At 44.6% G+C, this 15,259-nt stretch overlaps 1 protein-coding gene across 5 annotated transcripts in view; it reads left to right on the top strand.

The window, feature by feature from the left end:
- Positions 1-15,259, top strand: part of RARA (retinoic acid receptor alpha) — a 157,714-nt gene that overhangs the window by 122,527 nt on the left and 19,928 nt on the right. For all 5 annotated transcript variants that reach the window (XM_069751619.1, XM_069751618.1, XM_069751621.1 and 2 more), the window contains one exon: positions 11,160-11,308. In XM_069751619.1, the coding sequence (XP_069607720.1) occupies positions 11,160-11,308 (149 nt within the window). The remainder of the gene's footprint in view (positions 1-11,159; positions 11,309-15,259) is intronic.

The following is a 15,259-nucleotide window of genomic DNA, read 5'->3' as shown; positions in this document are numbered from 1 at the left end:
CTTCCCGGCGTCTCTGCTCTGACTGATCAGGCAGAGGGCGCCGCGCACACTATATGCGTCATCGCGCCCTCTGCCTGAACAGTCAGAGAGCAGAGACGCCGGGAAGATGGAGGCGCCGGCCGGGAAGATGGATCGGCGCCCGGCGGCTGGAACGAGGACAGGTGAATATAACATACTCACCTAGTCCTGGCGATCCTCGCGCTGTCCCTGCCGTCCCACGGTCTTCGGCGCTGCAGCTTCTTTCTCTATCAGCGGTCACCGGCACCGCTGATTAGAGAAATGAATAAGCGGCTCCGCCCCTATGGGAGGTGGAGCCGCTTATTCATTTCTGTAATGAGCGGTCCCACGTGACCGCTGAAGAGAGGAAGAAACTGCAGCGCCGAAGCCCGTGGGACGGCAGGGACAGCGCGAGGATCGCTGGGACTAGGTAAGTATACCCCAGCGCCCTCACCCCCTCACCCGCCGACCCCACCGCTACCGTGACTCGAGTATAAGCCGAGGGGGGCACTTTCAGCCCAAAAATTTGGGCTGAAAATCTCGGCTTATACTCGAGTATATACGGTATATATATATTGTGTATATATATATTTATTTATACAAAGGTGCAACCCGCAGCGTCCAGCTGTTACAGCATAGTGAATGGGATTTCTCACTTGCGGAGATGCACATGCGGCGCATCTCTCCAGACCGCAGTATGTCTATTTATCTTGCGGAGACGCGACAATGACCCGTACAATGTATTGGAAGTGGTGAATCCGCACGGTTCAATGAACACATGCAGAATCACCTGCGATCAATAGACGGCAGCGCTTTGGACACAGCGGACTTGTGTTACATCCAAAGCTCTGCTACTTGAACGTGTGCACATTCCCGTAGTGAGTTTTTGATGTTGCAGATTTTCTGCACCCATTAAGTAAAATAGGATGCTTGCATTTTTCGAAAATATGCATCACAAAAACTCACCAAAAACTCATTGTGGGAACATAGACTTAGGCGAAAAAATATCTGGAAAGATCTTTAGGGTATTCACACACACACACCCCCAAGGTTAGCCCCCCCCCTTATTGTGAATTTGGGTAAAAAAATGATTCCATTCATTAGATCTTTGTTAGATCCGGTTTGATCAACCAAAACTAATGTTAGATCTCCCCTACAAAATGAGATATTTATGATGTTTTTCGGGGGAGGGGGGGGGGCTAAAGGGGGGGCTAACCCATAGCTAACCCTCCCTACTTTGAAATTTGCAGTTTTTTGGATGGATTCTGATAGATATTCGTTAGATCCAGTTTGATCACAAAAATTAACGTTAGATCTCCTTTCGTTCCCGAGATATTGGGGGTGTCAGGTGGGGGGTTAGCTACGGGTTAGCCACCCCTACTTTGAAATTTTCTGTTTTTTGGATGGATTCTGATAGATATTCGTTAGATCCGGTTTGATCAGCAAAAATTAACGTTAGATCTCCTTTTGTTCCCGAGATATTGGGGGTGTCAGGTGGGGAGGGGGGGGGGGTTAGCTACTGGTTAGCCCCCCTACCTTGAAATATGCCGTTTTTTGGATGGATTCTGATAGATATTCGTTAGATCTGGTTTGATCAGCAAAAATTAACGTTAGATCTCCTTTCGATCCTGAGATATTGGGGGTGTCAGGTGGGGGGTTAGCTACGGGTTAGCCCTCCCTACTTTGAAATTTTCAATTTTTGGATGGATTCTGATAGATATTCGTTAGATCCGGTTTGATCAGCAAAAAAAGATCGTAAATATCTCATTTTGTAGGGGAGATCTAACGTTAGTTTTGATTGATCAAACCGGATCTAGCAAAGATCTAACAAATGGAATCATTTTTTACCCAAATTCATAATAAGGGGGGCTAACCCGGGGGGCGTTTCACACACAATGTTTTTATTCAGGCAGATTCTGCCTGAAAAAATGCTCAAGAAACGTTAAAAATATTGAATATCGTACAGCAATGTTAAAACGACTTGCAGTGCCTATGTTCTGTCTTTTTAACAGTTTTTTTTAACTCTTAAAGCTGTGCAGCTGCTAAAAGTAGTGACCTGACTATTCTTCAGGGAAGCAGCCACTATTTTATATATAGTTAACAATAAAAAGATGCCGCTTGGCAGAGCTGATGCAAAAAAGATGCCAAAGAAGACTCTCAGAAAAAAGCCAGCCAGCGTTCTTGTGCTTTAAAAGCTTAGCGGGTATGCCAGCGCCTATAAGACGCCATGTGCACATGCCCTAAGGGGAATCCATTTCAGCAATCATTGCACTTTTATGAAGAGGTTTTCAGATCTAACGCAGATTTTCAAGTGCTTTCGGACAAGTTTTTGAAACACGCTTTTTTTTTTTGTTTCCATAAATCTGCTTCAAAATCCACCTGAAAAAACCGTGTGATCGTACAAAAGAGAAAAACAGCAACTGAAATTGATCAGCGCTGCTGATTTCATATCCTCGGCATTAATTTACCCTTTGCGATGCAGCATTTTCGCAATGAAATCTGTATCAAAATCAGCATGATTTGGGGCAGAGTTTGCCGATGTCGTCCTGTGTGGACATTCACTAAGGCTATGTGCACACGTTGCGGATTAGGCTTAGGAATTTCTGGGGCGGATTCTGCCTCTCCTGCCAGAAAACGCACCTGCGGATTTGTCGCGTTTTTTGTGCGGTTCCACGGCGTTTTTTTGTGCGTTTTTACTGCGGTTTTCTTGCGGATTTGCTGCATTTTTTACCCCTGCGGTTTTCTATAATGGAATGGGTTCAAAAACGCTGCAGATTCACAAAAAAGAAGTGACATGCTACTTCTTTTAAACCGCAGCGTTTCTGCAGCGGATTTTCCGCAAAGTGTGCACAGCATTTTTTTTTTCTCATTGATTTATATTGTACTGTAAATCAATTGCGGATCTGCAGTGTTTCTGCACGTCAAAAAACGCTGAGGATCCGCAACGTGTGCACATACCCTAAAAGTTGTGCAATTTTTCTTTAAACTCATTGTTAAAAATAGAGCTCCATATTTTACATAAGGAGGGTCCTTTTGAAATATTCGGCGGTTGTCTGTAGCAACCGTTCAAGATGTATTATTATGGTGTCGCTTGTTGGCCGCACTAATGACGCCCAGAGGTCGGTCAGCTCTGATTCGGTTCCATGTGTTTTGTGCTATTGATTAGATAGCAGGAAAGTGCTGTCTCCTCTACTTATCTGACACTTCCTTGAAGTTCATTGAACGTAAGTTGAAACTGCTCAGCTCCCAATCCTGATAGACTGGGCCTGTCCTACAGGAATTACTGTTTGCTAAGTTGTGTAAACATCCTATTACTGCTGTTACCATTGTGCAGTCCTGCGCCATTGATTTGTGTTTATATCTGTCATTCTCTGACAACACATCATGCATGTAACTTGTACGCTGGGGTCAATACTGTCACTATTAATCATTTCGATTGCCTGGTCGTTTCCGTTTACTGGACTGACACAGTCTCAGGCACGCTCTGTTCATCCTGATCCGCCTAATTCACGAATAGAATTTTAGTATGGCAGTGAAGGCCGGCACCTGCAGAGGCAACGCACTAGTAGAGGGCGAATGAGTCTACATATAAGTGCACATTTCTGATCTAGAGGACATATACACTGCGTGCAGAATTGTTAGGCAAGTTGTATTTTGATCACATGATACTTTTTATACACGTTGTCCTACTCCAAGCTGTTCAGGCTTGAGAGCCAACTACCAAATAAGTAAATCAGGTGATGTGCATCTCTGTAATGAGGAGGGGTGTTGTCTAATGACATCAAAACCCTATATAAGGTGTGCTTAATTATAAGGCAACTTCCTTTCCTTTGGCAAAATGGGTCAGAAGAGAGATTTGACGGGCTCTGAAAAGTCCAAAATTGTGAGATGTCTTGCAGAGAGATGCAGCAGTCTTGAAATTGCCAAACTTTTGAAGCGTGATCACCGAACAATCAAGCATTTCATGGCAAATAGCCAACAGGGTCGCAAGAAGCGTGTTGGGCAAAAAAAGGCGCAAAATAACTGCCCATGAATTGAGGAAAATCAAGCGTGAAGCTGCCAAGATGCCATTTGCCACCAGTTGTGCCATATTTCAGAGCTGCAATGTTACTGGAGTAACAAAAAGCACAAGGTGTGCGATACTCAGGGACATGGCCAAGGTAAGGAAGGCTGAAAAATAACCACCTTTGAACAAGAAACATAAGATAAAACGTCAAGAATGGGCCAAGAAATATCTTAAGACTGAGTTTTCAAAGGTTTTATGGACTGATGAAATGAGAGTGACTCTTGATGGGCCAGATGGATGGGCCAGAGGCTGGATCAGTAAAGGGCAGAGAGCTCCACTACGACTCAGACGCCAGCAAGGTGGAGGTGGGGTACTGGTATGGGCTGGTATCATCAAAGATGAACTTGCGGGACCTTTTGGGGTTGAGGATGGAGTGAAGCTCAACTCCCAGACCTACTGTCAGTTTCTGGAAGACAACTTCTTCAAGCAGTGGTACAGGAAGAAGTCGGTATCGTTCAAGAAAAACATGATTTTCATGCAGGACAATGCTCCATCACACGCCTCCAACTACTCCACAGCGTGGCTGGCCAGTAAAGGTCACAAAGAAGAAAAAATAATGACATGGTCCCCTTGTTCACCTGATCTGAACCCCATAGAGAACCTGTAGTCCCTCATAAAATGTGAGATCTACAGGGAGGGAACACAGTACACCTCTCGGAACAGTGTCTGGGAGGCTGTGGTGGCTGCTGCACGCAATGCTGATCGTAAACAGATCAAGCAACTGACAGAATCTATGGATGGAAGGCTCTTGAGTGTCATCATAAAGAAAGGTGGCTATATTAGTCACTAATTTTGGGGGGTTTTGTTTTTGCATGTCAGAAATGTTTATTTCTAAATTTTGTGCAGTTATATTGGTTTACCTGGTGAAAATAAACAAGTGAGATGGGAATATATTTGGTTTTTATTAAGTTGCCTAATAATTCTGCACAGTAATAGTTACCTGCAGAAACAGATATCCTCCTAAGATAGACAAATCTAAAAATAACCCACTCCAACTTCCAAAAATATTAAGCTTTGATATTTACGAGTCTTTTGGGTTGATTGAGAACATAGTTGTTGATCAATAATAAAAATAATCCTCTAAAATACAACTTGCCTAATAATTCTGCACTACGTGCAGAGCTTTAGGGTCACATCGCCTCATCTGTCTCTTCTTGGGACATATTATGTCTAAGTTGCGATAATGAGCTTGTGACTGAGCGCTCTGCCTGCCACACGTGCCAGTATTGTGCTGCCTGTGTGACCTTAAATCACCTGGGATGCCTAATCCAACCAAAGTACCAGTACCAGCTCGGGTAGGGTTTTTTTTTATCATTCTGTTAGGTCACGCTGTGTCCTAATGTGACCCTCAAGGGTTGTAGCTCCTACGACTTGTTAGAAAATAGCGATTGATCTACCAAGTAATACGACGTGGAAAATACATAACCTACACCAATTGATACAACATGGGGATTATATAACCACCAATTAATATCACATGAAGACTATCCAGTTCTTAAGACCCATTTACACTAGACAATGATTGGCAAACGATCATTCGGTCCATGTAAGCGTGTCAGCGATCACACCATGGGCAAGCAAAGCGGTGTAAACTAGTTATCTATCCACAGGATAGGTGATAATTTATTGATTGTTGGGGTCCTACTACCTGTAAAGGGGACATTTTATTCCTGTTACAATGAAGTGGCAGTGCGCATGCTCGACTACCATTCCATTCACTCTCTACGGGGCTGCCGAGCGCTGCACTCGCCATTCTTCCAGCTGCACATAGAGAATAAAAGGAACAACAGTTGTTCATCCGGCCTGCCGTGCTTGTCTGTAATGAGGATAAAAGTTGCTCATTTCCACCATTATCAGCAGACTTGGACGACTTCATAAAGTGTAAGGGTATGTGCACACGATGCGGAAAGAGTTCTTATTACATATTCTCCGAGTTTTTTTTTTGGCTCTAGTAACAGCGCCACTCTTACCGAGTTGGTTATGTCGGGTAATGCAACAACTGCGTCTACCAAGCAGATGTGCTAACGTCTATACATTTTTTGGGATATTTTATATAAACAATTATTGGGTCTTTTTGACATTTTTCACTCATACTTTTTGGAGATGTGAATCTTTGTATACACGGATGTTCTTGATGTTCGGACCTTTCCTCTAATGCCTGGTGTGCAGTTCCTGAACCTGACCTATATATAGACGTGCTGTATAATGAGGTGGAGCCGTGTCGTATGTGAAGTATATACTGCCGTGTCTACATTGGAGCCATATACTGGATTGTGTACGTTGCGCTAGTCACGCTCTCCTTATAAATGCTATATGTGCTGTGCTGGAGGGTGTCGACCGTCACTGCTTCTTTTTTTTAGCAGGACTTTGAGAGATTAGGTAGTGACTCAGGATCAACTGACAATTGGGTTAGGGTTATGTGAGGACGTTAATATGATCCGCTGGGGGAGGGAGATGGCAGGCGCACTCCTGTATTGTGTTTGGTATAAATATCCTGGTGTATTGTGTGAGGGGTTCCTAGTATCCGCCTTGGATAATAACTCTGCTTGGACCTCTTCTAGTGTGTAGATATAGCAGTGCTGATTTTGTCTGGCGCAGCCGAGTCGAGTTTGTAAGCTGTAGTGATATCACAATATGGTTTTACTAATTTCATAAAGCAGCCCCTACCCAGGGTGGTTGATATCCTTGTGCCGCTTGCACACGACGACCGATCTGAATAGAGGCCATGACGCCGCAGGGATATCTGTTTCTCCCGCACCTGCGTCTGTGGATTGAGAATAATCACAGTATAATATTATTAGACTTGTCAGATGCTATTAGCTCCACTTCACAATTAGCGCAGACAGTAATTAAGACCCGTCCTCTGATTCATCAGTGTTACCCCCAAGTTATAGACTACATCAGAAAAATTGTTCCTTTGTTTCCATCTCTTTAATTAAGCGAGGCCCAGAGAGGAAGAGCAGCACATTTGTTATCCCTCTTGTCAAAAGTGGCGTCCTTTAATTGTGTGACTGTACCACCGAGGGGAAGCTGCGCTCTAATCAGTCTTCATTGTATACATCTTCCTTATAGAACTCCCCATAGAAACATTTTATTTTATTTTTTTAAATGCTGGCCATAGATGGCTGTTGCCGAAAAATGCTCATGTGGCACCTGTGGCGCCACTTATCTCTGAAAGAAAATGTACAGGGAATGATCCAAACAGTCTGCTCTCCGAACCTGAAGTTTATTGGTCCCAATGCAGAGCCAAGAGCCGGACCCCCCACTTTACTATGTCTTGTTTGTTTGGCTAGGTTTACCTGACAGAATAAAAAAATCTACCAATTTTAATTCAGAAAAGAGGAAGATTTTATTCATCCGTTTCATATACCAGCAGTTATTAGAAATTAACTAGACCAAATACAGTTTCCTATGTTAAAGAATTACAATGGATCCGTAAAAATCGGATGTTATACAGTTGATTTGTATATCTGATTTTATTTTTTTTTATTTTTTTTTGGGGGGGGGGGGGGGGGGGAACCCATAGACTGGAATAGGCAAGTCTCATCCAAAATATGGAGAAGACTGGTGCATTATGCAATTTTTTTTTATTTTTTTTTTCATGTTGACGTTCAGTTCTGTCATCTGAGCAGCCATATTGAATAACATTGGTCTAAAGCTGCTTTCACACTTCCGTCTTTTTAGATCCGTCACAATGCGTCGTTTTGGAAAAAAAAAAACGCATCCTGCAAATGTGCCCGCAGGATGCGTTTTTTTCCCTTAGACTTGTATTGCCGACGGATCGCGACGTATGGCCACACGTCGCGTCCGTCATGCACTGGATGCGTCACTATTTGGTGGCCTTCGTAGCGAAAAAATGTTCATGGGAACGTTTTTTCGTACGTCGTGTCCTGCATTTTAAACTGCGCATGCCCAGCCGTAACTCCACCCCCTCCTCCATGGGAGTTTACTATGGGCACCGGACACTTTGAAACACTGCGTCCGCTGCCCACGTTGTACAGAAAATCACCACTGTCCGTCAGTACGTGTTGCGCCGACGCTTTGTGACGGCCCCATACCAACGGAAGTGTGAAAGAAGCCTTAGTGCCATTAGGTTTTTTTTTCATGTACAGCACTCGGATCAAAAATATCGTTGTGTGAACATAGCCTAACGCTGGTGTATCTCATGTGGTACAGGGACCATTAGACCCCCTCAAGCATGAGTGGCCCGGGTACAACTTTTACAGCTTAATGGGGTTGTTGTAGGATTTTAAAAAAGGTTCCCTAATAGCAGCAAATGGGATAAAGTAAAAAAGAAGCAGAAACAAAAATATGCGAGATGTAATTGCCGCCATGTTGTTTCTTATATTAGTAAATCTGCAGGTCCTGATGGTACAGGCGTATTTTCTGTCTATTTGCCATCTGTGTATGTGAAGCTGTGGTATTTGTGGGGAATTTGAGTCTTGACACACGACTTCTAGGGTAAAGGTCAAGCAGCAGTGTCACCGTCTGGCTGAACCGCTGTAATTATGGCTTCCCAACACTTACACAATCAGCCTAAAATCCTAATGTAAGCCACCCGTGATCTAGCACAGCCGAGTTTGCACACTGAGGTAACATGTGGTCCTGTCAGAAACCACAGTAAGGTCAACCTACTGAACAGCCGCACTGCCAGCTCCTCCCTCTCCTAGTGTATCCTCACCCACCCCCTGCAGACTGTGAGCCCTCGCGGGCAGGGTCCTCCCTCCTTATGTACTCGTGTGCCTTGTTATCTGCTCATGTTTAATGTATTTGTCTATATTTGCCCCGTATTCACATGTAAAGCGCCATGGAATAAATGGCGCTATAAAAATGTATAATAATAATAATAATAAGCCTCCTAAACAGACTGGTGCGTGGACATATTTGGTGCATCTTTGTCCACCTTTTGCTTGGCTTACTTTCCGTGAAATTTTGACACCAAGTTTTTACTACATGTTGTGACATTTGAAGACACAGTCCTTTCCGCTAAGTCACAGCCACTTGTAAAGCCCAACGCAAAAAGTGTCTAAAACACATAATGTATGCCGTTTTTTTTAATAGTGTTGCCAAACTCCTTTATGGATGGGAAAAATTGATATAGGAGTAACATATTATTTTCTATAGACCTGTAATAGTCGGAACAATAATGAGGGAAGGATGAAACAATTTTTAGGGGCAGATACAATTCCACATTTCTGACAATTGCCCTTTGTGTCTCATGCAGATGTCAGAACTCAGATCGCGGTACACGGACTGACTGGCCATGGGTTTCCCGACCCAGGAGTGACATCTTCATAGAAATACATGAAGCTGTCATTCTCTGGACCCACGGCTCGGACATATTTGAGTCCTTAGGCCGGTGTGTGTGAAGCAGTTGATGTAGCAGTGTATTTGATAAGGTGGCGAGCCTCGCCTCTTATACGCGCTTCATAACATAACCACACTCACTTTGTCCGCCCCCTCTCCCACTTGCTCTCCTCCATCTGCTTTTTATTTGGACCCTATTGAATTTGGGGATTTGTTCAACTGACAAGCATCTGACCTTATTCGCCCTTGTGAAAATGAAGTTATCAATTATAGCCAGTACCTCTTGCAAGACTTAAACTATACATGTACAGTACAGGGGTTGTCACCCAGCTTTCCTAGTGCCCTAACTGGTTGAGGTATAGGAGGTAGGGATGTGTCACTAAACAAGGCCTCTTTCCCATTTATCTGGCCATTCTGCTACTGGAACTCCAAAGGGAAACTGATGCCAGAAGTGAATTCATGGATTTCTATGGGACCGTTTCCATTTATCCAGCTTGTCTGTTGTTGCACCACAATGTTTTTAGGGCTGGATCAGAAAACGCTAAGTACAATGTTTTCTAATCCAGCTCTGGACGCCAGACCAGTCCATGAAGTGCTCAATTTTCTATCCGTTTTGTCCGGCTAAGGCAGTAAAAAAAACTGACTGGGCACCAATGACGTGAAGAAACGAGACAGATCTATCATCCAGGAGTCTGGACTGTGACAACCAATACGGCCACCAGTATATAATGTCCGGGTAGTCGTGCAGCTTTCCCAGTACCCTGAACGGCAGGTCATCCGTAATAACCAGCAGAGATCAGTTATGTATACGAGATTAGTATGAACTCGCATTACCGGCCATATTATTGCCCTCCAAGCCGATATACTGGCTGATAGATCACACTGAATCAGGGCTCATTACAGGAGAGCCGCAGACTCTATTCTGACTCATTTCAGTTTCCGTTGGTAGAAATTTCAGCTTTTGATTTTTTTTTTCTTCCTTTCTTTGAATAGAAATGGTTTTCATGAATATCTCCAGATCTGTCTACAATAGCGGTGCCTCACTGCTTCCTGCTACAGGAAAATTCCTCCAATTCAACACTCAGGGGATCCGGTCAACCCATATCATTGGATAAAATTCAGCAATCAGCTTCAATAATAGATCATTTCTATGTAAAATCTGTACTTTTGTGTCGTTTTTTCCATCTCGGTAGTCTGCAGAGTTTCAGATGTAAATTGTACAGCTGGCACGCTAGTTACCTGACAATACCACCAGGGGGAGCTTATTGCATACTGTCACTACAGTGAACCCTACAGTAACACAGTATGCGGGGAGCTCTTAAGTTCCCCCTAGTGGTAGCTGTAGGTAGATACAAAAAATTACTTTTTAATTCTGAAGCTTTATTTTTTGGGGGGTTGCTATAAAAGATAATAAAAAAAAGTCAGGATAGTGCTGGAAATATAAAAATGACATGATGATAATAGGTAGTGGGTCACTTTAAAGTGACCTCAAGATGAGACTTTTTTTGATTTGCAGGTAATGCATCAGGTTTAGCAATGATGCAGAATCAGCAGCAATGCTGAGAACCTCGTGTTCATATGGTCTATGTTACCCTTTGGGTATGTTGCACTATCATGAGTCTCTTTCACCGTTTCATTGCTCAAAAACATGGCCATCCCACAAGTGTATATTCTGGATGGATTGAATTCTTCGCCTCTGTGACACAGGGATTATTGTATTACGGTTTGCAGCCGGAGAATATATAATAATAATCGTTAATTCTTATCTTTTTTTGTTTCTTCTTTTCAGCTATTGAGACCCAGAGCACCAGTTCGGAGGAAATTGTCCCCAGCCCCCCTTCCCCGCCACCTCTCCCCAGAATCTACAAACCCTGTTTTGTGTGTCAAGACAAGAGTTCTGGTTATCACTATGGGGTCAGTGCCTGCGAGGGCTGTAAGGTAAGTACCGGCCGTGTCATTGTAAGGGGGATATAATGCAGATCCTGTATTCTACGGCTTGTACACACTCATATGGGCTGATTCATTAAGCAGTTTACCCTAGAGAAAGTTGTGCAAAAATGTTGCAATAATCACTGTAGGTCGGTGAACCCTAAGGCTATTAATTAGAGTTGCTGACGATCCGCTTTACCAGAGCAGGGATGATCCTGCGTCATCACTTTTCTAAATGCCGGGCCTCGCACAGGGCCGACACTGGCATTGTGCCTCTTGGTACTGCAGATATCTATAGATCCCTATGTTAGAACCTGCCGCCGTCCTGCTGTGGTCTCATTCAGCGCGCAGAAGAGGTTCTGCCTCGTGTAAGGAATCCGCCTGCCCTCGACGCTCTGATGTTCACTCAGCATGGGACCTAAAATCACAGGATCACAACACAACAGTGTACAATCTCATTATAACGCTGTGTTATCTGTAATGCGATATTACATGGTGTTCAGATTGTGTAGCTTCAGCAGCTGGGGAGATGTATGTATATATACTTAAAGGAATCCTGGCAGGTGATGCAGAGAAAGTATTGTTGCTAGAGCCGCAGATGAGACTAATTCGGCACCAACTCCGGCCGGATCTTCCCTGTGCAGCTGCGGATGATTAACCAGTCTCTCCCTTGCATGTACGTTTCTGATATTGCAAATCAGCCCCATTGAAATCATCTGGACTACAGTACCTAAAGGTACCTTCACACATAACGATATTGTTAACGATATTGTTGCTTTTTGTGACGTAGCAACGATATCGTTAATAAAATCGTTATGTGTGACAGCGACCAACAATCAGGCCCCTGCTGGGAGATCGTTGGTCGCTGAAGAAAGTCCAGAACTTTATTTCGTCGCTGGATCTCCCGTGGACATCGCTGGATCGGCGTGTGTGACACCGATCCAGCGATGTCTTCACTGGTAATCAGGGTAAACATCGGGTAACTAAGCGCAGGGCCGCGCTTAGTAGCCCGATGTTTACCCTGGTTACCATCCTAAAAGTAAAAAAAACAAACAGTACATACTTACCTACAGCCGTCTGTCCTCCAGCGCTGTGCTCTGCACTCCTCCTGTACTGGCTGTGAGCGTCGGTCAGCCGGAAAGCAGAGCGGTGACGTCACCGCTCTGCTTTCCGGCCGCTGTGCTCACAGCCAGTACAGGAGGAGAGCAGAGCACAGCGCTGGAGAACAGACAGCGGTAGGTAAGTATGTACTGTTTGTTTTTTTTACTTTTAGGATGGTAACCAGGGTAAACATCGGGTTACTAAGCGCGGCCCTGCGCTTAGTTACCCGATGTTTACCCTGGTTACCGGCATCGTTGGTCGCTGGAGAGCTGTCTGTGTGACAGCTCTCCAGCGACCAAACAGCGACGCTGCAGCGATCTGGATCGTTGTCGGTATCGCTGCAGCGTCGCTTAATGTGAAGGGGCCTTTACACAACTAGTGATGAGCGAATATACTCATTACTCGAGATTTCTCGAGCATGCTTGGGTGTCCTCCTAGTATTTTTAGTCCTCGTAGATTTAGTTTTCATCGCCACAGCTGAATGATTTACATCTCTTAGCCAGCTTGATTACATGTGGGGATTCCCTAGCAACCAGGCAACCCCCACATGCACGTATGCTGGCTAACAGACGTAAATCAAGCAGCTGCGTCAACAAAAACTAAATCTCCGAGCACTAAAAAATACTCGTAGACCCCCCTTCCCACCCGATTGTGCTCGGGAAATCTCGAGTAACGAGTATATTCGCTCATCACTAAACACAACCCATGGCCAGGGGTGGCACGGTTTCTGAAAGAAAAGAGCCATTGTTTGCTTTTTTAATCCTGGACAACCCCTTTAAACTTTAAACAATCCTCTAATGTGTATGGAGGCCTGCAGACTTGCCTCGACTGATAATGTTGGAGAAGAAAAGGGTTGGCTATGCTGACTTTTAGGCCACGTTCACACTTTCAGTACTTGGTCAGTATTTTACCTCAGTATTTATAAGCCAAAACCAGGAGTGGGTGATAAATACAGAAGTGGTGCATATGTTTCTATTATACTTTTCCTCTGATTGTTCCTTTCCTGATTTTGACTTATAAATACTGAGGTAAAATTCTGACCAAATAGTGAACGTGTGAACGTAGCCTTACCCAAACACTTTTGTCAACAGCTGTCTAATGTCAATGACAAACATTAGTATATTTCTTATAAGTGTCTGATATGAAGATGCACTGTCCTGGGTACAAATCATCAAAGAAAGTTCTGTACAGGCTTAGAGCAGTCAGGAACGATGTACAGGTGCTTCTCACAAAATTAGAATATCATCAAAAAGTTAATTTATTTCAGATCTTCAATACAAAAAGTGAAACTCGTATATTATATAGAGTCATTACAAACAGAGTGATCTATTTCAAGTGTTTATTTCTGTTAATGATGATTATGGCTTACAGCGAATGAAAACCCAAAAGTCGTTATCTCAGTAAATTAGAATACTTTATAACACCAGCTTGAAAAATGATTTTAAAATCCGAAATGTTGGCCTATTGAAATGTATGGTCAGTAAATGCACTCAATACTTGGTCGGGGCTCCTTTTGCATCAATTACTGCATCAATGCGGCGTAGCATGGAGATGATCAGCCTGTGGCACTGCTGAGGTATTATGGAAGCCTGGGTTGCTTTGATAGCAGCCTTCAGCTCATCTGCATTGTTGGGTCTGGTGTCTCTCATCTTCCTCTTGACAATATCCCATAGATTCTCTATGGGTTTAAACTCAGGAAAGTTTGCTGGCCAATCAAGCACAGTGATACTGTTGCTTTTAAACCAGGTCTTGGTACTTTTGGCAGTGTGGACAGGTGCCAAGTCCTGCTGGAGAATGAAATTTCCACTCCAAAAAGCTTGTCGGCAGAGGGAAGCATGAAGTGCTCTAAAATTTCCTGGTAGACGGCTGCGCTGACTTTGGTCTTGATGTAACACAGTGGACCGACACCAGCAGATGACATGGCTCCCCAAACCATCACTGATTGTGGAAACTTCACACTAGACCTCAAGCAGCTTGGATTGTGGCCTCTCCACTCTTCCTCCAGACTCTGGGACCTTGATTTCCAAATGAAATGCAAAATTTACTTTAATCTGTAAACAACACATTGGACCCTTAACCCCTTAGCGACCGCCGATACGCCTTTTAACGGCGGCCGCTAAGGGTACTTAAACCACAGCGCCGTTAATTAACGGCGCTGTGGAAAAAGTCCATAGCGCCCCCCAGAGGCCGATTTTCTCCGGGGTCTCGGCTGCCGAGGGTAGCCGAGACCCCAGAGAACATGATTCGGGGGGGTTTTAACCCACCCCGCATTTGCGATCGCCGGTAATTAACCGTTTACCGGCGATCGCAAAAAAAAAAAAAAAAAAAGCGATCTCTTTTTAATTTCTCTGTCCTCCGATGTGATCGCACATCGGAGGACAGAGAAAAGGGGTCCCAGGTGGCCCCCCAATACTCACCTAGCTCCCCCGATGCTCCTCGTGTCTCCCGGTGGGCGCCGCCATCTTCAAAATGGCGGGCGCATGCGCAGTGCGCCCGCCGGCCGGCACCGGGAGAATCTTTGGGGTCTCGGCTGCCGGGGGTAGCCGAGACCCCAAAGAGCACGATCGGGGTCGGTATTACCGACCCCTGTTTTGCGATCGCCGGTAATTAACTGTTTACCGGGGACCGCAAAAAAAAAAAAAAAAAGTAAAGTGTAATTCTCTGTCCTCTGATGTGATCGCACATCAGAGGACAGAGAAATAGGGGGATTCGGGGACCCTAGCATACTCACCTAGGTCCCTGGATCCTCTTGCTGCTCCTCCTGGCCGCCGGCAGCAGAACATGGCGGACGCATGCCCAGTGCGCCCGCCATCTGTCTCCATCTGCCGGCCGGCAGGAGAACAGCAGTTGGGGCTAAAA

This window comes from Ranitomeya imitator, chromosome 2, assembly GCF_032444005.1.
Source record: "Ranitomeya imitator isolate aRanImi1 chromosome 2, aRanImi1.pri, whole genome shotgun sequence".
Taxonomy (NCBI): domain Eukaryota; kingdom Metazoa; phylum Chordata; class Amphibia; order Anura; family Dendrobatidae; genus Ranitomeya; species Ranitomeya imitator.
This window is presented reverse-complemented; position numbering and strand designations above follow the sequence as displayed.